The sequence below is a fragment of the Danio aesculapii genome, chromosome 18 (assembly GCF_903798145.1).
Source record: "Danio aesculapii chromosome 18, fDanAes4.1, whole genome shotgun sequence".
NCBI classification, from domain to species: domain Eukaryota; kingdom Metazoa; phylum Chordata; class Actinopteri; order Cypriniformes; family Danionidae; genus Danio; species Danio aesculapii.
Window position 1 is genome coordinate 53,764,224 of NC_079452.1, and position 21,965 is coordinate 53,786,188.

The 21,965-nt window shown below is 32.8% G+C and overlaps 1 protein-coding gene across 1 annotated transcript; it reads left to right on the forward strand.

The window, feature by feature from the left end:
• The first annotated feature begins 1,466 nt into the window (after positions 1-1,466).
• slc28a1 (solute carrier family 28 member 1) lies at positions 1,467-17,117 on the forward strand. The gene is made up of 18 exons (XM_056479058.1): positions 1,467-1,561; positions 1,772-1,848; positions 2,612-2,700; positions 3,391-3,482; positions 3,585-3,774; positions 5,445-5,586; positions 8,075-8,188; positions 8,436-8,510; positions 9,135-9,215; positions 9,322-9,402; positions 10,762-10,887; positions 12,344-12,474; positions 12,567-12,735; positions 15,008-15,202; positions 15,592-15,673; positions 15,801-15,899; positions 16,092-16,197; positions 16,341-17,117. The coding sequence occupies exons 1-18, from the start codon at positions 1,558-1,560 to the stop codon at positions 16,450-16,452; spliced, it is 1,965 nt and encodes a 654-aa protein (XP_056335033.1). The 5' UTR covers positions 1,467-1,557; the 3' UTR covers positions 16,453-17,117.
• The last annotated feature ends 4,848 nt before the right edge of the window (positions 17,118-21,965 follow it).

The following is a 21,965-nucleotide window of genomic DNA, read 5'->3' on the forward strand; positions in this document are numbered from 1 at the left end:
TGTTAAACAGAAGTTTTGTGTTATTGTTGGACAGACCTTTTCTGTGGGGTTCCCCAAGGGTCTATTCTTGGCCCCATTTTATTCTCTTTATATATTTTACCTTTAGGATAATTTTTTTTTTCGTAAATATTAGGTGGCATTTCATATTTATGCTGCACACAGATTTTTGTCCCCCTTAAAAACAATGATGAAAGTGCCCTTAACTCCCTTATGAGATATCTAAGCGAGGTAAAGACCTAGCTGTCATCAAATTTTAAACTTCAATGAGGGTAAAATTGAGCTGGTCTGGTTTGGGGATCCTGTCCCTCCTGTTGTCAGAAACCTGTAGTGTTTCAGGTTGATAGTGATCTGAAATTTGACAAACAGGTAAATTCAGTCTTTAAATCCTCTTTTTCCCCCATTTACGGCTTGTGGCAAAAGTGAAGTCATTTCTCTCGTTTAACGATCTTGAGAAGGTGATTAATGCTTTTATTCTGGGGAGACTTGACTATTGAAGCTCTTTGTATGTGGGTATCAGTCAATACAGGAACTCGTAAGCAGGAACACATATCTCCAATACTTTCCTCTCTGGGTTGGATGCCTTTCAGGCTCCGGATTGATTTTAAGTTATTAGTTTTTGTTTATAAATTCTTAAATGATCTGGCAACTCCTTGTTCATCAGACCCCCTACACGTTAACAGTCCCGGTAGGTCATTAAGGTCAGTCTTTTCTGCCTGTATTAGGCTGTCTTGGATTGGGATTTCGCTGTTATCGTTCCAAAGTGCTGCAATAAGCTTCCACCTCACATTAGACATGCTCCAACTTTACTTGTTTTTATAAATCTTCTGAAATTCTCCTTTGTTCTTTAACATTTGAGCCTTTTGAATGTCGAGGGGTTTGTTTTTATGTTATAGTTGTTATTTGTGCTGTGTGATTTGTCATTTTAATTGGTATTGACTGGGTTCAGCTGTGTTGTAAAATGTGCTATATAAATTACTATAACTAAATTATAATTTTTTTTTGTTAGAATGCATGCTGTTTGCATTAACAAAATCCAAAATGATCAAATAAAAAAATTAAAAAGAAAAAAATGTCTACAAGAATGCATTATTTATTTATTTATTTCATTTTTTAAACAATTGAACACTTTTACACAGTATAAAATTGGGTTTTAATTTTGGCTGAGAGAGTTTTATTGGTTATCAGGCTTGTTTCAGGTTCATTTGAATTGGTCATTGAGCTATCAGTGTGTTATAGTATGTACTGGGACCTCCTTTCCATGTGACTCTGCCAATGAGACAGCCAAAGTGTGACAGGCCCTTCTTCACGTACATAGTTTGTTTTCTTCCACACTTTGTATCTTGTAGCCGCTGGAAATAAGGAGGAGCTTCATTGTAATAAATGATAACAAGATGCTGTTACATTGACATCACTGACTAGCAATCTGATAGCAGCGTGCATGTGTCTTAAACAAAAACACATTAGTATGTAGTTAGTTAATGATAAGATTTCCAAGTGGGCAGAGTATATATCCCAGCTCAAGGTTCAGAACCCAGCACTTGTCACAGAGAGCACAGAATGAGTAAGCCATTTATTTACCTCTCTATTCTTTACACATTTTTCAAGCAGGTATTTTGAACTTCTGCTTAAAGGAGGTGTTGGTTTCGTATTTGTTGGTGGTAGTTAATGATTATTTTGGATGAGATGTGAAAACGGTTGTGTTTAGAAACTTTAATAGTTGGATCAAGGTTCATTAAAGCTGGTAAAGCCCTTTTGGTTACTTTTCCTGCAGCGGACAAAGAAGCTTTGCAGTTGACGGACGTCTCGTATGGGAACGAACAAGGTGTGGATAATCCAGTCTTTGTGAAGGTATGTTTGAGAAGAAGTGAGGGAGTTTTAGAAGAGTTAAAGGGATAGTTCCAGAAATAAAGATCTACTCAGCATTTTCTCACTCTCAGGTGGCTTCAAACCTATGTGAGATTCTTTTTTTTTGAACACAAAAGAAGATATTTTGACAATTGTTGGAAACTGGTAGCTGATGAGAATCATTATACACTAATTATATTAATGGTTTCCATTTATTTATGGTCGAATTGCAATATGGGACCTTGATCTCTGCTCTGTCGACTTCTGATATTGAAAATTCAAGTGGCTTTTATTGACATTTTAGTAGTTTGAAATAATATAATGTATAAGAAATAACATATAAGTCTGTAAAATAACAGAAAACGTACTGACAGTTTTTGTACTGTTTATACAACACTAACCCAGACAATAAATCCCTTTAAACTATTAACAATGTTCATAAAAGTCACTTTAACTTTTCATTGTTAAATGTTGTTGGAAGAAAAACCAAGGCCCTAAAAATTATAATTTTTGGGATATTTTTAACAGTGTATGTGCTAAAAAATAATACTATGCAAATCAATGGATGTCATTTTCCAATAATCTTCAAAAATCTTCTTTGAACAAAAGAAAGAAATTCAAACAGGTATGGAACAAGTAATGGGAGATCATGGCAGAATTTTCATTTTTGACTGAATTATCCCTTTAGGAAGTTAACAGTACTGATTATATTTTTATCTATATCTGCTAAATGACTAAATGTAAATGTAAATGTAAATCTATATAGGAGGATACATTACCAGATGACCTGAGTGACAGTGACAAGGAGTCAGAGAAGGATTCAAAGTCAGAGAAGGAGTCAAGCTCATGCATGAGGTGTGTGTTTGACAATCTAATCTTCAATATGACGTTGTTCCGATTCCATTGTCATGGTATTTGGAAGATTCCTTTGGAATTACACAATAATGCATAATACCAAACTAATTACTAATACAAATTAAGAAGAATTGATGTGTAAATACTTTACTTTAAACTTCATTGTGTTTTTACCAGTTAACTAATAAATTAATTAATATTTTATTAATATATAATTGAATGAAAATAGTAAAAATGATGATGATGATGATAATGAGAATAATAATAATAAAAATGATATTATTATTAATTATTTTTATTACGTTTCTTTTTGCTTTGATTTTAAAAAATAGAGCTTTTACTTTAGAGAAAAGCTATATGAAAGTCATTTAAAATGCATCTCAATCATAAACAGCAGACTTTTAAGCAATGTTGAAGCAGTCCAAGACACTGAAAGTGCTCTTATCATCACACTCACTTGCAAAGATTACAGAATTGCAAATCAGATTATCTTTATGTAATTAAAATGCAATTTTTATGATATGATAATAACCATATTACATTTCTAGCCATTGTTAAAAAAATGTAAAGTTACCACCTGACTGGCAAGCAACCCTGTTTCTTATATTTGCCAACACCAATTTTACTCGCATTTTGGTCGTACTTGTAACAATTCACATATCTAAAGTTATTCTCCATTGTTTGTTACAGCAAAGCATGTCTACCCATCACAGTTACAGAGACCTTCTTCAAGACTCACTCCAAAATAATCAAATATATTGTGTTGGCAATCCTTGCTGCAGGTAATATATCTTCATCCTCCAAGTTTAATATCAATAATTTTATTAACGCATTGGTGATCCTCTCAAAGTGATCATGTCTTTTGTGTTTGTTTTCAATTGTAGGTTATCTGGCATACTTCATTTATGCCTGTTATTTAAGCTTCCAGAGGGCTCTTGCATTGGTGGTCCTCACTTGTCTGGGGGTTTTCATCCTTGTGTGCGAATTAGTGTTTCGGTACAAGGGTGACAGCATCAAGAGGTGTTTCAAGCCTGTGCAGAGATGTTTTAGATCCAATATGAAATGGATGAAATGGTGAGTAGGACTTTAATACATTATACAATTAAATCTTTAATGTTTTTTGAAAGAAGTATTTATGATGGTATTATTTTAATCAAAATATAAATATTGTGAAAACATTAAATAATAAATAAAACCTATTTTGTATTTTAAGGTATTATAAAATGCAATAGATTTCTGTGATGGTACTCCAGTCTTTATCATCACATGATCTTTCAGAAATCTAGTAGTAATTGTAATAGGCTAAATTCTTATCCTAGACAATAAATATTTTCAAACTACTACAAGTGTTAATAAAATCCCCTTTGTTAAACCTTTAAACTATATATTTATATATATATATATATATATATATATATATATATATATATATATATATATATATATATATATATATATATAGCTGAAGTCAGAATTATTAGCCCCCTGAATTATTAGCCCCCCTGTTTATTTTTTTCCACAATTTCTGTTTAAGACTTTTTCAAAACATTTCAAAACATAAATGTTTTAATAACTCATGTCTAATAACTGATGACAGTAAATAATATTTTACTAGATATTTTTCAAGACACTTCTATACGGCTTAAAGTGACATTTAAAGGCTAAACTACATTAATTAGATTAACTACGCAGGTTAGGATAATTAGGCAAGTTATTGTATAATGATGGTTTGTTCTGTAGACTATCGAAAAAAATACAGCTTAAAAGGGATAATAATTTTGACCTTGAAATGGTTTCACAGACATACTGTGAAAATTTCCTTGCTCTGTTTGGGAAATATTTAAAAAAGAAAAACAAATTCAAAGGGAGGCTAAAAATTCTGACTTCAATTGTATATGTACATATATGTTAAAATATATTACAGTGGCCGAGAGAGATTAATGCGCTGCAATTTAAGAAAGCACATGCAATTACAAAAAACACCAGCAAATTAAGAAACGATCTTCATCAATTTGAAAGCACACATGTTGCAAATTCTCACAACACAAACAACTGAAGAAATGCACTGCATTTTGTCATAACACAAGTTTAAAATTAGTTAAAAACATTCTCACTGGAATTTGCTTTGGCATTTTAAAATATAATCCTTGTTGATTACAGGCTGCTACATAATGCCTAAAGCTAGCACAATAATGGGAGTTATGTACTTAAATGGCAACTTGTTTGCCAAAATGATCTTTTGAAGGTTTAATTCCTGTTGTAATATAAAACAGCAATTTTAACTCAACTCAAGTTAACAGAAACAGTAACAAAACTATAACAAAAAATCTAAGCTGTCGTTTAATTAATTTACTGCATCAATACTAATGTAATTTTTTTTTTTTTCCACTTTCATTTTTAAAGTTGGATAAAAGATTTTTATTTGTCTTTTATACTGGACATCACCAGTCTCTCTCAGACATCACTAGTCCCTCACTCTTCTCTGTTGTAAATTTGATCGGATTCATTGTTCACTGACTGTAATGGGATTCAATGCATTTTGATTCTTTCTGTTGATAAATGTTGGTGGTCTTTCAGTTCAAATTCTCTTTTTTCAGGCTTTTAGGAGACTTGAATGAATGAATAAAATTGTAAACATCCAGTATTCTAGAAATTGAAGTACTTCTGTTGGTTTAGTTTTGCTCTCCACTGTACATAAGTCTACTATGCTATACACCTGTCTGTATGATGCTGTATGTTTGCAGGGTGTTCATAGTAATTGTGGTGGGTCTGTTGGTGGCATGGCTGGCAGTCGACACACGAAAGCGCCCAGAGCAGCTCATCTCTTTTGGTGGCGTTTGTCTGTTCATTGTTGCCATATTTCTCTTCTCTGCACACAGAACTGCAGTGAGTGATAAAACACACGCGCCTGCATTACATGCTTTATTGAACGTACTTATCTTGAAATACATTTTAATTTAGACTTTGGAATTCCTGCAAACCTTATCACATTGTAGAGGCTATTCCTCCTATTATTTCCCAACAATAAAACAGTTAATAGAAATTGGGCCTCATTCACCAATATCTTCATAAGAATTTTCATTCATTTGTTTTTCAGAAGCTTCCTGAGAACAATCTATGACAGATTAACAACATTATTTTTAAGCAACAGAACTGTTTGCACCTGCTATCTTATAGTGAATCCCTTTTCATAGTGAAATCATGTCTTATTTATTGAAAGTGCATGCAATTTTTCATAAAAGGACAGTGTCCAATTAAAGGTGGGATGTAGAAGAGAATCTTTTTTTTTTATAGAACATTATATATATATATATATATATATATATATTATATGTAGTCTACAGGAGGCTTTAGACCATAGGTATTAAACTGTATTCCTGGAGGGCCACAGCTCTGCACAGTTTTGCTCCAACCCTAATCAAACACAGCTGATCCAACTAATCAAGGTGTTCAAGACTACTAGAGACTATTAAGCAGGTGTGCATTAGAGGTGGTTGGAACTAAAATCTGCAGAGCTGTGGCACTTCAGAAACTGAGTTTGAAACCACTGCTTTAGACTACATAGGCAATGATATTAGGCAGTGCTTTTACCTAGTTACCTATAACTGGGTACTATTTTCAGCTGCTGCGTAATATCATTGCTCGTGCTGCAGCCATGGTACGGCAGAAAAGTTTCTTGATTATTTCACCAGAATGAGAGTATAGTTCCTATAGCCATATCGACCTAGAAAATTGCAACTTTTTTCATCAGTTGTAGTACATGATGGAACTACAGAAGTGTCAAATTTTGACCCTTTCACACATACGATCACACCGGTGTGATTCGATTTACTAAATTCAAATCTTCTCCCTTGCGCAGAAGAATAAAAAGAGGCGCATGTTGCCTGTCTTCACATTTATCATTGTTTCTAAAACAAATAACATTCCTTTTCAGTTTCAGACATTCAAATATACATAAATACAAGCAAAACAAGTTTTGTAAATACATGCTGAAGTCTATAAGATGGCAATGATAATTATTTTTAAATATAACTGGATGAAGTGCTTCATTCACATCAGATACACACTGTTTATGTTACTAGAACATTAACTCTATTTTTCTCCAAGTTAAACAGCCACTAACTTTCATATATTTTGGGAGAAAATTATGAATTATCATGTTGTAAATCCAGCAGCTCTGATCTCTCCTGCTGTGTAGTCATCATTCATTATTGATCAAACATTATGATTATTATTAAGCTGTTTAAATGCTGAAATCTTTTGAGAATTGAAATATAAGATATTTATCAATATTTCAGTAAAGAAAAAAGAAACAAAGCACAATATATACATAAATCGTCAGGGGTGTGGTGTGTCACGTGATAAGCTTGATGCATCACTATGGAAACTTAAATCAAGGCACTCTAAAGAATGGTCACATTAAAAAAATTCACACAGGGGGTCAGCAGTAGTATTTTAAATGTACGTGTGAAAGGGTTAAATATAAAAATTATAGAAACACTTCTAATTTTTGAGCAAGATCCAATCCTAACTGTCTATTCCAATTAAATGATTTATGCTAAGCTAAGCTGCTTTTAAAAGTACTCCGGAGTTCAGCTGAATAGATTTAAAAATGATAAAACTTCACTGTTTAATGATAGAGGAGTTGTAAAATTCCGAAAAAGGGTGAAGTCAGGTTTTATCAAGTCAAATTTAAGACTTTTTAGGAGAATTTTAGGATGAATGTAATTTTAGACTTATACAGAGATACACACTTATACTTATATACTTATACACACTTAGGATTTCAAATTTTTTTGCAATGGAATTTGTTTTTCGCTTGCCACAAAAAAAAAACCTAAATGTAGTTTTTTTACTTCAGTTATTAAAACTTACGCTTTATGTCTATTTACAAATATTATGTCCACTCGCCTATACTTCTGTAAATAGTTTTTGTAAAATGGAAACTCATATAATTGCATATATTGCCTTATTATTGTCATGGGGAATAATGCAATTGTTTATAGTTTTCTTTTCCTGATTAGGGAATTTAATTTAGAGAATGTTCTGTAACAGCTGTTGTGATTGTATCTTTTTGCAAAAAAAGCTTGATTTAGATGGATTTTTGATAATTGGATGTGTGTTGGGCCGATTGGATAGCTTTAGTAAAAAAATTAATACTTTTTTAAAAGACCTATAGCACAATATTTTAATGAAATGACTTTTTAAGGCCTAAAATTTAGTTTTTGAAATTTAAAACTTTAAGACCCCCAACACCCTGGGAGTGTTCCTTTAAGAATTGTCATTGAATGAGACCTATTGATTTTAATCATCCACAAATGCACACTCAATGCGTTTGCTAACTGAATGGTTGTTTGTGTTGAATTGTGATTAGGTGAGATGGAGCACTGTCTTCTGGGGTCTTGGTTTACAGTTTGCCATTGGTCTGTTTGTTATTAGGACAGAGCCTGGTCTCGTAGCATTCGAATGGCTCGGAAAGCAAGTTCAGGTATGACATAAAATACATCCTTCTTAAGTAATAGAAAACATTCGTTTAGATGTTCGTATAGTATTATGCAAACTAAATTATTGTCCATCACACCTGAAAGATACTTCTTTAAATGTTAAAGTTAATATGTTACACTCTGTGGTAACTTATTGAAGTCAGACAAAGATGAATGATTATTTAAGCCACAAGGAAGAAAGATAAAATAGAAAGTGATAAACCATGTGCTTATTTCTTTCTTTTTTTTCAGATTTTTCTGGACTACACAAAAGCTGGTTCCGGGTTTGTGTTTGGAGACCTCATTGACAACATATTTGCGTTCCAGGTTAGTATAATGGCTCACTGGATAAAATGAGCCAAACTCCAAAAACATACAGTTTTCTGCTATTTTTAGCTGGATTGAACACTGGAGGCAGTAAAACAACAGCCACTGTTATTTCAAACAAATCATGAACAAAACTCAGATTAAACAGATCACCATTTACTCACATTGAAGTGGTTCAACACTTTTATGAGTTTCTTTCTTCTTATGAACACAAATCAAGATATTCTGAAGAATGTTGGGGAAAAGCAGCCACTGACATTCATAGGAACCAAAATACTATGGAAGTCAATGGTTGTTTATTCAGCATTCTTTATTTTTCCTTTGTGTTGAATAGAAGAATGAAAGTCAAACAGGAAAAAGTGGAGAGTGAGTAAATGATGAAAGAATTGTCTTTTTTGGGCAAAAAAACAATGGTTAAAAAACAATGGTTAATCACCTAAAAACACGATGTTTACCACGATGAATGATTAAACTAATGTATTAAACATTTGCATCACATCTCTACCTCTCTACACAAACACAGTTGCTTCAGTTTAGGTGGTTTGTTATTTTCAAATGCATTAGAATCATTATTTTTATTTGCAAAAATGATTGGTTCAACTGAATTTTGCTCAATCCTCACAGGCTCTGCCTATAGTGGTGTTCTTCAGCAGTGTAATGTCAGTTCTGTACTACCTAGGGGTAATGCAGTGGGTCATCACAAAGGTAACTCATTTCAGTCTTGTAGTAATTTAATTTGTGTTATACAAGATCTGTTCTTGATTGTGTTAACATTAATAAATTAATATGAATGTATTTGTTTTTCTCCAAGATCTCTTGGGTAATGCAAGTAACAATGGGAACGTCTTCCACAGAGACTCTCAGTGTAGCAGGAAACATCTTTGTTGGCCAGGTAATGTTCTGTTATCATTTCTGTGATTCACATAATTATTTAAAAAACAAATGTAAAAACTAGAATTAATTAAATGTCTCACTATATAAATATTTACACTTAACATTTAGTTAGGGGTCGACATGATGGTTCAATGGTTAGCACTGTCGCTTCACAGCAAGAAGGTCGCTGGTTCGCGTCCCAGCTGGGTCAGCTGGCATTTCTGTGTGGAGTTTGTATGTTCTCCAAAGACATGTGGTATTGGTGAATTGTGTAAGCTAAAGTGTCCGTAGTGTATTTGTGTGAATGAGAGTGTATGGATGTTTCGCAGTGATGGGTTGCAGCTGGAAGGGCATCCGCTGTGTAAAACTTATGCTGGATAAGTTGGCGGTTCAATCCGCTGTGGCGTCCCCTGATGAATAAAGGGACTAAGCCGAAGCAAAATCAATGAATGAATAAATAAACATTTAGTTACACGATAGATTCAGCTCAAATTTCTAAAACAATTCTTGTGAAATTTAGAGGTGCATCAAGTTTTTTCTGAAGAAAGATGCTCCTTTATCCCATATGTGATGTGTTCAGGAATTTATGTTAAAAAAGAAAAAACAACAACATTTTTTGGTAAGGGAAGGAAATTTTGCTAACGTTTTAAAGCCCTCAAAATCTCAAAAAAAATTGTGCCTTTAAGTGGTAAAATACTTTTTGTATAGTTATCTATGAAAGTATAACGCTTCTGTAGAATTTATTTTAGTCTTTTACTCAGATGTCACACATATTTGGAGCAGAATCTTTTTGATAATGTATGTCTAAATCACTTTTTTTGAAGTTTTTTAAAAACCTTTCATAGTAATATTTATTTTGTTTTGTTAGGAATAATTATAGGTGTTCTAAAGGTAGACTGTTTTTGAATAACTATGCAATAAATTTTAATTTACAATGTTAAACATGTAAATCTAATTAATCTGAATTATATTCCATTCAATTCAAAGGAATTACCACTGGTATATCCTTCTAATACTTCTCAAATAGTATGCTTTCATGAATATAAATACATATGGTAATAACATGGTACCATTCACAAAAAAACTAAACAAAAAAAATCTCACATTCACTGATTAGTTGCTTGTGAGATGGACTGTGGTTTTAGTTTATTACTTTACTATAGTTTTTACTTTAGCTATTACTTTTAGTAATAATACTTCATCGCTGTTTTTTTTAAACAACAATTTTTTTAAACCCAAAGAATGCAAAAATATTATACAGATTGATTTTGAAGACACAAGGGTTAAAAATTTAGCAGTTACATTTATTTTACAATGTATTCATTGATTGTAACATATTATCACTGTCATAACGTTCTTATGTTTTGTTTTGTTCCAGACAGAGGCTCCTCTTCTGATCCGTCCCTATCTGAAGGACATGACCAAGTCTGAGATTCATGCTGTAATGACTGGTGGATTTGCTACCATTGCTGGAAGTGTAATGGGTGCTTTCATCTCATTCGGGGTATGACAATTGTACTTCTATTTATTAGTAAAATTTCCATATGAAATCCTATTTACTATCATCTACACTTTTAAAGAAATTTCAGAAAATCTACAGTTAAAAAACAGTCGCTCTGGTTGCCAGAATTGTACAGTTAAATAGACTATTATAAACTGCAAAACATATATTTTTAATTATATCACATTAGATACCATATTTCAACACTTCCAGTTTTTTCTACATGACATGGTAACATACATGACACTGAAGTAATGCAATACAGATGAGCAAAACAACTATAATGTCAAAAAACAGAAAGAGTGAAGTGTCATTCATGGAGTTCCGGAAAAAGTATATTTTTACGATTATTCACCATATACTGTATATTAAGGACATTTAACCAGGCTAAATAATAATGATTTTCTGTCTTAATTTGGCTTAACTTTTTCTGTGTTTCAGCTAACAGACAGATTTTTGGTGACAAATCTTATTTTGACACATATTTTGAGAAAATGTTTTGAATTCTTTAAAAAACTCAACAATACGCTCTGGGTAAATTTACTACCCATTTGTTATGTTAGGGATGAAAACATCCACTGAATTAAACTGCTGTAAAAATGCATCAGATAATTATTCTTTGCAAATGTTTTGCATAAATCTGTAATCAACCTCAATCAATTGCTTAGCAAATTACAGGATTATAATTCTTTAATTGCCAAATTCATAAATGATGTCACTGATTTGGTGAAAAAACACACAAAATGATGTATTTTCAATATAATAAGTTGGCTGTTTTTGCCCCATTGACTTCTATTATAACCACATTTTGTAATAACCATGACACTATATAACCATGCATTTTTATTGTTGGTGGTTTTCCCTGTTGGGAAGAGGTAAAACTTGTCACTGTTTAACTTTAATTGTGAATTGAGTTGGCTAAATTGTCCATAGTGTATGAGTGTGAATGAGTATGTGTGGATGTTTCCCAGAAATGGGTTGCAGCTCGAAGGGCATCGGCTGCGTAAAACATATGCTGGATAAGTTGGCGGTTCACTCCACTGTGACGACCTCAGATTAATAAAGGGACTAAGCAGAAAAGGAAATGAATGAATGAATGAATTTAGCACAACAGTTTTGATCAAAACTAAGGTTGACTGACAGATTTATGCAAATAATTAGAAAAAAAATCTTTATCTGACTCACTTTTTACAGCAGTTTAATTCTGTGGATGTTCTGATCCCTGACATAACTAAAGTGTAGTAAATTTGAACAGTGTACAAGGGTTAAGTGCTTACTGTTTTTAGGATGATTCCAGTGATGCTGCAAGTTCACTAGCCATTAATTACCATTTAGTTACCTTTACCAATAATATCAACTATACATGTAAAAAAAAGCATTTACCTATTTAACTTAGAAATGATCAGGCTTGGTTCTTACCACAGTATGTTTTGGGATAATGAATGTCTTTTGTATTCAGATTGATGCCTCGTCTCTGATTTCTGCTTCAGTGATGGCTGCTCCATGTGCTTTAGCCATCTCCAAGCTGTCCTACCCTGAAACGGAAAAGAGCAAGTTCACATCTAAAAGTCAGATTAAAGTGGACAGTGGGTGGGTTTACCTGTCACATATGAGATTTAGTTTCTTTCTCATGTGTGTCATGTAGAAATATCTTTATGTAATGCCATGTTGTTTGTTCACAGAGGTGAGCAGAACGTGTTGGAAGCTGTTAGCGGCGGTGCGTCTGCTTCTATAGGGCTTGTGGCCAACATTGCTGCTAACCTGATTGCTTTTCTTGCCATCTTGGGCTTCATTAATGCTACTCTCAGATGGTTGGGGGGCATGGTGGGATACCCAGATGTCACATTTGAGGTGTGTAACATCATCTTTATTTGTTTGAAGACAAAATTGTTAGTCCTCCTGCATATGAAATTTTAGTTTCAAATATTTCCCAAGTTATGTTAAACAGAGAAAAGACATTTTCACAGTGAGTATGTTTACATGGACACCAATAATCTGATTTTGATACATTTAAGATTATACTCTGATAAAGAGTCTACCAAATATACAGCGAATTTTTTTTTTTTTTTTTTTTTTGACTAAATTAATCCCATTAAGGTCATAATCGAACTAAACAGAAATGGAATTAAGACATCTGGAGTGTGCCGATTTTAGTCGCATTATTTAAGTGCAGTTCAGACATGTAAACATCGTAATTAAACTATTACCATCGTGTATGATTATCGTCACATTTTGCGACTAAGATAGTCTATATACACACACAAGTGTTTGACACTTTTCTCTGCACCTACCGAGTCAGTGAAGGACCAAAGACACCTGTATCGTGCGGAGGTTTTTCCCATTTGATGTGTGATATCACATTCCATTAAAACAACACTCTTCCAGCAGTTCATATACACATTCAATATCTCGTTTGTCATAGGGGGCATGCAAGAAATGTACAGTTAAAGTCAACAAATTAAAAATTAAACACCCAAAATTACATGGAACTATGGAGGAAATGTGGATGGTGACGCAATGATGTTAATCAAATTATGTGCTATAACATCATGACAGAAAAATTCAAAAAGCAGCTCTTGTAAACACCTTTATCATATTATCGTCTTATTCAGATTAAGGAAAATAATTTGATTGCGGATGTCTATGTAAACATAGTCATTGTTTACTATATTTTTCTTCTGTAGAAAGTCATTTCTTTTAGTTTGGCTTGATTTTTTTTAATTGATTTTATTAGCCCCTTTTTATTTTTTTTTTAAACTGAATACAGAGCAAATCAGAGACTTCCCTAATTAGCTGCCTAGTTAATGTAATTAATCTTTAGTTAAGCTTTTAAATGGCACGTTAAGCTGAATACTAGTGTCTTACAAAATAACTAGTAAAATTTACAGACAACTGAAATTTGTCATTACAAATGAAGTGTTATGCTTTTATGTTTAAAAACCATTATATTTAAAAAAAAATGTGTTGAAAGCAATATTCTCTTCTTTTAACAATATTTTTTAAAAGAATAAAAATTTCACATGAGCACTTTACTTTTTATATTTACGGTTGATTCATTTATTAAAGGGCACACATTTTACCCCTTTTACAAGATGTAAGATAAGTCTACAGAATGTGTCTGTAAAGTTTCAGCTCAAAATATCATCAGATAATTTATTAGCCTCCAGAATCTACTCATTTTGGTGTCTGAATACAGTGCAGCTGTTTTTGTAGCCTGTGGCTTTAAATCCAAATGAGCTGCTTCTCCTTGCCCACCGCTCCCACATGCGTGTCTGCTTCTCATCATGCGTTACGTCAGATAAACAGCAGTCAGTGATAGAGACAGACACGGATAAAGCTGAGATACAGCTCATTAGTCAAAAATACCTAGTAAGTTTATTTGATGTATTTGTGGTGCAGTTTATTCAAGCCCTTCTGAAGTGATGAGTCTCAAACAACTGCGGTCTGCAGTACACACACAGACATTTTAGCATTTACTGACACCATGTGGCCGTGGTGATTATAGCAGTTAAGAATTAGATAGCAATTTTACTGTCTTTATTACAAGCATGCACTTTTAAAGATGTTTTAAACTTAGACAACGTATAAAAATCACAGAGAGTTGGAACAGATATTTTAACCCCAGTTATTTTGCAAAAAAAAGTTCTGTGGACATCTGTACATGTTATTATGGAGACATGGCACCTGTCAATCAATTCGGTGGGCAGGAAAACCACACTCCTACATCACGTTGTGGAGGGCCTCAAAATCACTGGGATTTGGATCCTATTTTATCATCAGGAAATTTAAAAAAAAGAGACTTGTTGTGTTTGTATTACTCCAATATGACAATGGACACACTATACCTACACAGAGTTCTGTCCAAACAGCTTACAAAAGATGATTTTCATCATAGGTGCCCTTAAATATATTATATAGTTAACATATTTACTTTGAACAATGTTGCATTTATTTAACAAAAATAATTACTGGAATAAACAGCACAATTGTAAAATGCTATTAGACAATAACTGTTTTATATTAAGCATATTTTAACATGTAGATTAGACATCTGATTTAAAACTTTAATTTTGGCTTTATATTCAAAAGTTTTTTAAAAGCATGTTTATCTTCAACCCCTCAGCTGATCTGCTCTTTTGTCTTCATGCCGGTGGCCTTCATGATGGGAATTCCATACGATGAGTCTTTCAGAGTGGCTGAACTCATCGGCACTAAACTCTTCCTCAATGAGTTTATAGCCTACGAGAAGCTGTCAGAGCTCAAAAACAACAGGCTTAACGGCATTTTAGATGACAACGGAGATCCAAATTGGATTTCAGTAAGTATTTGTGTGGTCTCATCAAAATATGTATAAATACGCCATTAACAAACATAGTCTGTGGTTTGTGAGGTGCATTAATGGATAGTTAACCTTAAAAACAATAAACTTTTATGAGATTCTTTTTTTCTTTTGAAAACAAAAAGAGGATATTTTGAAGAATGTTGCAAACTTGTAGCTATTTACATTTGCTGTAGGAAAAAATACTATGGACGTCATTTGATAATGGTTTGCCACATTCATGAAAATATACTTTCTTTCTAGTGTGTTCATTAGAAGAAAGAACTTTTGACATGTTTGGCACAAGAAGATGAAGAGTAAACAATAGCAGAATCTTCTGTTTTGGGTGACCTATCTCTTTAAATGAATGTTGTCCAAACTTTTTCCAGGTTCGATCAGAAATTATCTGCACTTATGCCCTGTGTGGCTTTGCTAATTTCAGCTCTCTTGGGATTGTGATTGGAGGCCTGTGTGAGTATCTGTTCAAATGATTAAAGTCCTAACAATGCGTCTTATGACTTTTTATTGGCATTTTTTTTCAGTAGATATTTATATAACATCACTGACTGATGCTTTCAAAAATTTTATTGTTCCACAGCCTCTATTTGTCCACAAAAGAAGGGCGTAATTTCTTCTTTAGTGCTCAGAGCCTTGTTCACAGGCACATGTGTTTCTCTGATTAATGCCTGTATTGCAGGTAAGTCATCAGTTATTTCCAAAATCTATTTTCATTTTAGTCAAGCCAACATCACAGCTTTATGTATCATTAAGGTGTCATTTTTCGAATTAGATGGTTTGTTCGTCGGATGTTCTCTGTGGCTTCATTTGAAGTCAATATAAAAGTAATATGTTGTGAGAATTTTGTATGTTTGTTTTGATTGTTTTGTAGGTATCCTTTTTGTACCTCCACTAGACTGTGTGGGTCTGCTTCAAAATGCAGTCTTCGAACCTACTACAGCAAACCTTGAAACTTGCTGTTATGATCTTTTTAAAAGGTAGGGCAGAGAATATCACTTCATTGCTATCACCCAAACTGGACTTCTGCACTGAAATATGGAATGAGGAAAATATTCACTCAGGTACCATCAGTCTTCTTATTTATTTATTTATTTATTTGATGTATTTTTATTTTTTGCAGCACTGTCAACAATGGAACGGTTTCATTTGAGGGGTCCTGGAGTGTAGTGACAAACGCTACAATTTATTTTGAAAACTGTTGTGGTGTCTATAATGCAACTGTGTGCATGTAGTAAGGCCAAGAGGTAACACAGTATAATATAGAAATGTAAAAATTCTCTCATCTAAATATAATGTTGTTATTTATTAAATTATCACATTATGAAATGTATGTTCTGTTGATATATGTACACAGTGTATTTGATTTTATTTACTCATGTATTCAAACTTAAAATTCTTCATTTATATAAAACAGATGTGTGAGAGCAATGAATGTGCAAGTATTTTATTTTTCTTCTACTAATGCTGTCTCATGTAAATGTTGTAATTATTGTTCGAATTTACATACAATTACATTGTTATCGTTGGCAAATAGAACATTGTGTTGTGCAGTTTTATTATTTAAAAGAACTATACAATTTCTATGTTATGATTTATAGTATACAGTATAAACTATATATGTATGTATGTGCGTGTGCGTGTGTGTGTGTTCCCAGAGAAATGTGAGGAAAAATTATGTTTTAAGTGTTGTTTTATGGTTTTATGAAAACCGTTTTACATCTTTCCATCCACCTGTTTTATGCACATTTTGGGACATTGCAATGTTTATTAAATGTTTAATGGAAACCCCAAGATGTGCATACATTTTGAAAATGTGCATAAAAAAACGTGTCCACACAACTGAGTAGGATAAACTTTTTATCCAATAAAAAAGGGCATAAGCTAAAAATGATTCAAAGAGGATTCCTTGGATTTACTTTTTAAAATGTATTTAAGTAGTTGTAAACAATTTATATCAGCTGAATTTAAACAAACAATTAAGTTGAAAATTATTAAATTAATTTATTTGTTTAAATTCAGCCCTAATAAATTGTTTGCAACAATTTTTCAGAAATATTTCAATATTTTCAGTGTACGATGGAAACACATTTAGCAAATAAAGTTCAGCATGTCAGCATGCGCACCAGAATAAGTCATATTTGTTCCAACAGATCATGCGATGACAAAAAAATGAATGAATAGAGACAGCATTAATGGTCAAACCAGCTGATCACATTGTAAAACATCTTAAATGTTTGGTCATTCTAAAATGACCTAGCCAAAGTCTGTCACCAAAGTGTCTTCAGTGCCTGTGCTCCTAAAGAACAGTTTCACTACCACATCTTCATTGCATTGTGTACGCGAGTAATTTGGTTTAATAAAAAAAAAGGCAGTGTTCTCATAAAGCAACAAATTAAATTTGTCTTTTTGATAATTGGTGCTAGTTTATGAGGAAATGACAATTTTTTGATCTGGAAACTATTTGAAAATGTTTTATGGGACATTTCACTTTTAATGCACATCTTTGGCTGGAAACATTGAGTTTAGAGCAGTGAACAGGTGTTACCAGGGTGTGCAGTAATTACAATCCATATATTGGTCATTTTTAGTATTGTTTTTGTAGCAGTAATCAAACAATTAGTGTGTTTTTTGTGTACTAGATTCCTTGTTTAACTTTCATAACATTTAAACCACCTGTAGGTGGCAGCAAGTCCTTGAGGAGTGATTCATTGAATTATTCATTTGAACAAAATCACAGATAATTTGTTAAAATTGGCCGATTTATTTAGAAACGAAGCAGCAGTGAAATAGCGTATTGTCCCAGTAGTGCATTTGAACGTAATCTTAATTTACGACTGTTAAAAATGCATTCTGTGAATATGAGTCATATGTCAATGTGTGTATGTTCTACAACTGGCAAGGTCTTACCTACAAGCAGTCTTGAATTATTCATGTATTAAAAAAGCTTTTCAGGTTTTCAATGTTTTGAGGGATAGCATGTTTATTCTGACCTACAGTAACCTCTGATTGGTTATTCAAGTTATTCTCAAAGACGACCTATTTGATATAAAACAAATGGTGAAGTTTGATTAACATACCTGCACCAATAAATGGATGACCATGAAAGATTGCAATTATTATTTGACTTTTTAAACTTCAAGGTGAGCATAGGTGTCTTATAAAATAAATAAAAACTACTCTTCTAATTTTACTTTGATTTTAGGCTTTATATAAACTACTTTACAAGAAAGGTGTCGTCTTGTGAACACTTACTGCCTCTACTGGAGCTCTGGAAGATCTGCCGGTAAAATAGTTTCCTATATGAAGACGCGATCTTGCATTCACAATGGTTTGAACCGTTATAGGGGTGGTCAAATGTATAGTTATATCATACATTTTTTAATTATTAATATATTTAAGATACAGATCAGAGCAAACTATTTTTCACTAAATAAAGGTCTGAGCCATCTACACATCTTTTTTTTATGTGTTTCGAGGGGAATCAAGCATCAATCGTTAATAAGTGGGGTTAAAGGAATAGGCTTAAAGGAATAGTTCATCCAAAAATGAAGATTTAGTCACATTTACACACCCTCAAGTGGTTCCATACCTTTCTGTAGAACACAAAATAAAACATCTAAAAATGTTAGAAACCCGGAACCACTGACTTCCATATCAGACTCTTAGCCAGTCTGTTAAAAGGTGTGGTTCTTTTTTCTCCAAAAGTGGACCTTTTTGCAGAAATTCACTTCATTTTCTATTTAATTATGAGACTTAAATACTGCATTTTGTTTTAGTGACATTTTAAGCACTATTTTAGCTGAATTAGCTTGTCGGATGGTCATCATAACCACACTTTTTGATGCACCAAAGATTTAGAAAAATGAAATGTGAAAAAAAATATTTATTTTTAAAATAAAAATTTATTACATCATTAGAATATCAGTTAAATTTAAAAAAGTTAAAGAAGAATCTGTTAAAGTTTTAAATTAAAAACTGTGGCCTAGTCTGTCATTTATTGGGCAAATAATCTGACCAGCATTTAACTTTCCTCAGTCAGAATTTGGCAGAATAAAAAATAACTAAAAAGGCGAGCTTCAATTTTCTAGTCTCACTTGTAAAAAAGTACATTTGAAAATTCATAGATAACAATAATAGACAAAATAGTTTTTAAATCAATCTTAATATGGGCGCTTTTGGTGCTTTACACCTTTTTATTGGTCATTTTTAGTTTCAAGAGTAAGGTCCAACATTTAGAATAAAAGTAAAACATGATAAAATAAAATTAAAATGAGCTTATGTAGGGAGCAAGGTGGTGCATGGGGTAGTGCTTTCGCCTCACAAGTAAGAAGGTTGCTGGTTCGAGCCTCGGCTGGGTCAGCTGGCATTTCTGTGTGGAGTTTGCCTATTCTCCCCATGTTCGCGTGGGTTTCCTCCGAGTGCTCCAGTTCCCCCCAAGGTCCAAAGACATGCGGTACAGGTGAATTGGGTAAGCTAAATTGTCTGTAGTGTACGAGTGTGAATGAGAGTGTATGAGTGTTTCCCAGTGATGGGTTGCGATAGGAAGGTCATCCGCTGCATGAAATATATGCTGGATAAGTTGGCGGTTCATTCTGCTTTGGTGACCCATAGGGACTAAGCCGAAAAGAAAATGAATGAATGAATCTAAATCTTTGCCAGTGAGGTCCCCCCCACCCCCGGCTACAGGCCTGCATTTAGGAAAAATAAATACCATGGAAGTCAATACTTCCAACATTTTTCAAAATAACTTCCTTTACGCTCAACAGAAAAAAAGAATCTCAAACTCAAAAGTAAATTATGACAGAATTTCAGGTTTGGATGAACCATCCCTTTAACACATGTCTGAAGTGGGTTGATGTGTTTTTATAACAAAGAAAATCAGATTTTAAAACTATAAACTTAAATCATTGACCGGCTGCCAAATGCATGTTTCTCAACAACTTATAACAGATAATAACAATATTAAAGTATTAAATAGCATGTTCAAATCATAGATCTTTAGGGAATATAAAAATAGTTCTGTTTAACACCAAAAATTGTTACAGAAGAAACCAATTTGGTATCATTTGCAACAACTTTTCTGGTGCAGAGTCAGATTTATTAGTTTCTTGAAAGATGATTCTACCTTCAGTCAGTAGAGACGCATTAAATGGATTTACAGTTTTTCTCAGTTGATACATTTCTCAGATCAGAATTGAAATTCTCAATACCACCTGTTCTATCTTCACATCAATGTGTCAGTTGTGCAAATCAAAATGGCTGAAAAAGTTGTCATAATATTTTGTCATAATGCACTTGTCTATACATTTCTAATAGACTTTTTTATTCTAAATCTGTCTAGAGTTGGTACATTTCCTCTTTTAATGAAGGTGCATCTCAAAGCAGCTTGTCCGATGTTCACATTTCTACTTTAGTTTTGTTTTTTGTTTTTTTATTTGTGCTACGCAGTGCTGTCTTTTCCTTTCTGTATCAGAATGACAAGATGCGGCAACAAATTACCCCACAAATAGCAAAATAAATAAATAAATCAGAAAACCCCTTCAGAGTTCACATCAGAATGCCCCTACAGAGCAGACTGTTATATTGACAACATGACTAAGTAATTTGACTGTCTTATCCGTACACAATGACACAAGGACTTTTCATTCTGATGGCACTGACACATTCATTGACACAGGAATTTTGTTTTTTTAAGATGAACTAAGGATTTTGAGCAAGAGACTGGCTTTTGCAGGTAATCCATGGTTTTGCTATTTGTATGTGCTGTTTTGAGAAATGCAAATGTCAATTCTGACCTGAGAAATCTACCAAAGTGACTGAGAAAAAACTGTTAAGACATTTATTATTTTAAAAAGGAAATAAATCCCTTCAAAAATGTTTAGTGGCAACTGTTTTCAACCCTAAAAAGAAGATATGTTTCTTGAGCACCAAATTAAAGTGATTTGTTAAGGATTATAGACTAATAAAATGGCTGTTGAAATTTAGGCTTTACCTTCACAGGAACAAATTACATTTTAAAATGTATTAATTTAATATAGAAATCAATTAATTTAAACTTGATAAATAAATCAATAAATGCAGCTTCAGTGAACATATCTTACTGACCATGTTTGAATGCTATTGTATTGATTACTTTAAAATATAATCACTTATTAAAAAGTCTCATTCCTTTGCATATTTAGTGGTCAATGAATCCATGTTAAATCAGCATTACGTAATTAACGATTTAGTGATTATTTTTATATTGTGAAACATATTATGAAATTTCTCAAAGTTTCCAGTTAGGCCTATTTTTATCATAAGTAGGTCAATGCTTGCACCATGTACAGTGATCTTCGTTTATTCATTTTAAGGTTATTTTATATAAATAAAAGACTTTATCCATCCCCTTCTCACAGAAATTAAGGAAATATTGTCAGATACTGTCATATCTGTTGGAGGAATATTTGATCTTTTAGCCTGGAACAAGCAAATTCATAATCATGTTGTGTAAAGCACTAGCTTTGAGGTTTATGGAAATGCCTTCCTTTTTAAACCGCACCAGCTTAGTAATCGGGTTTGTTATGTGATATTATGTGGTTTTGTATAAGATCATTAATTTGAAACTCAAATAGGTAATACGGGGAACACAAGGGCTGTTATGTACTACCACCTTCTGGCTCCAGCTCATTAAATAACTGAGATTTAAAGACTTCTGAGGAATTAGTGATACTGTACACTGTGAAAAAGGTTTCAAGTTCTAAGT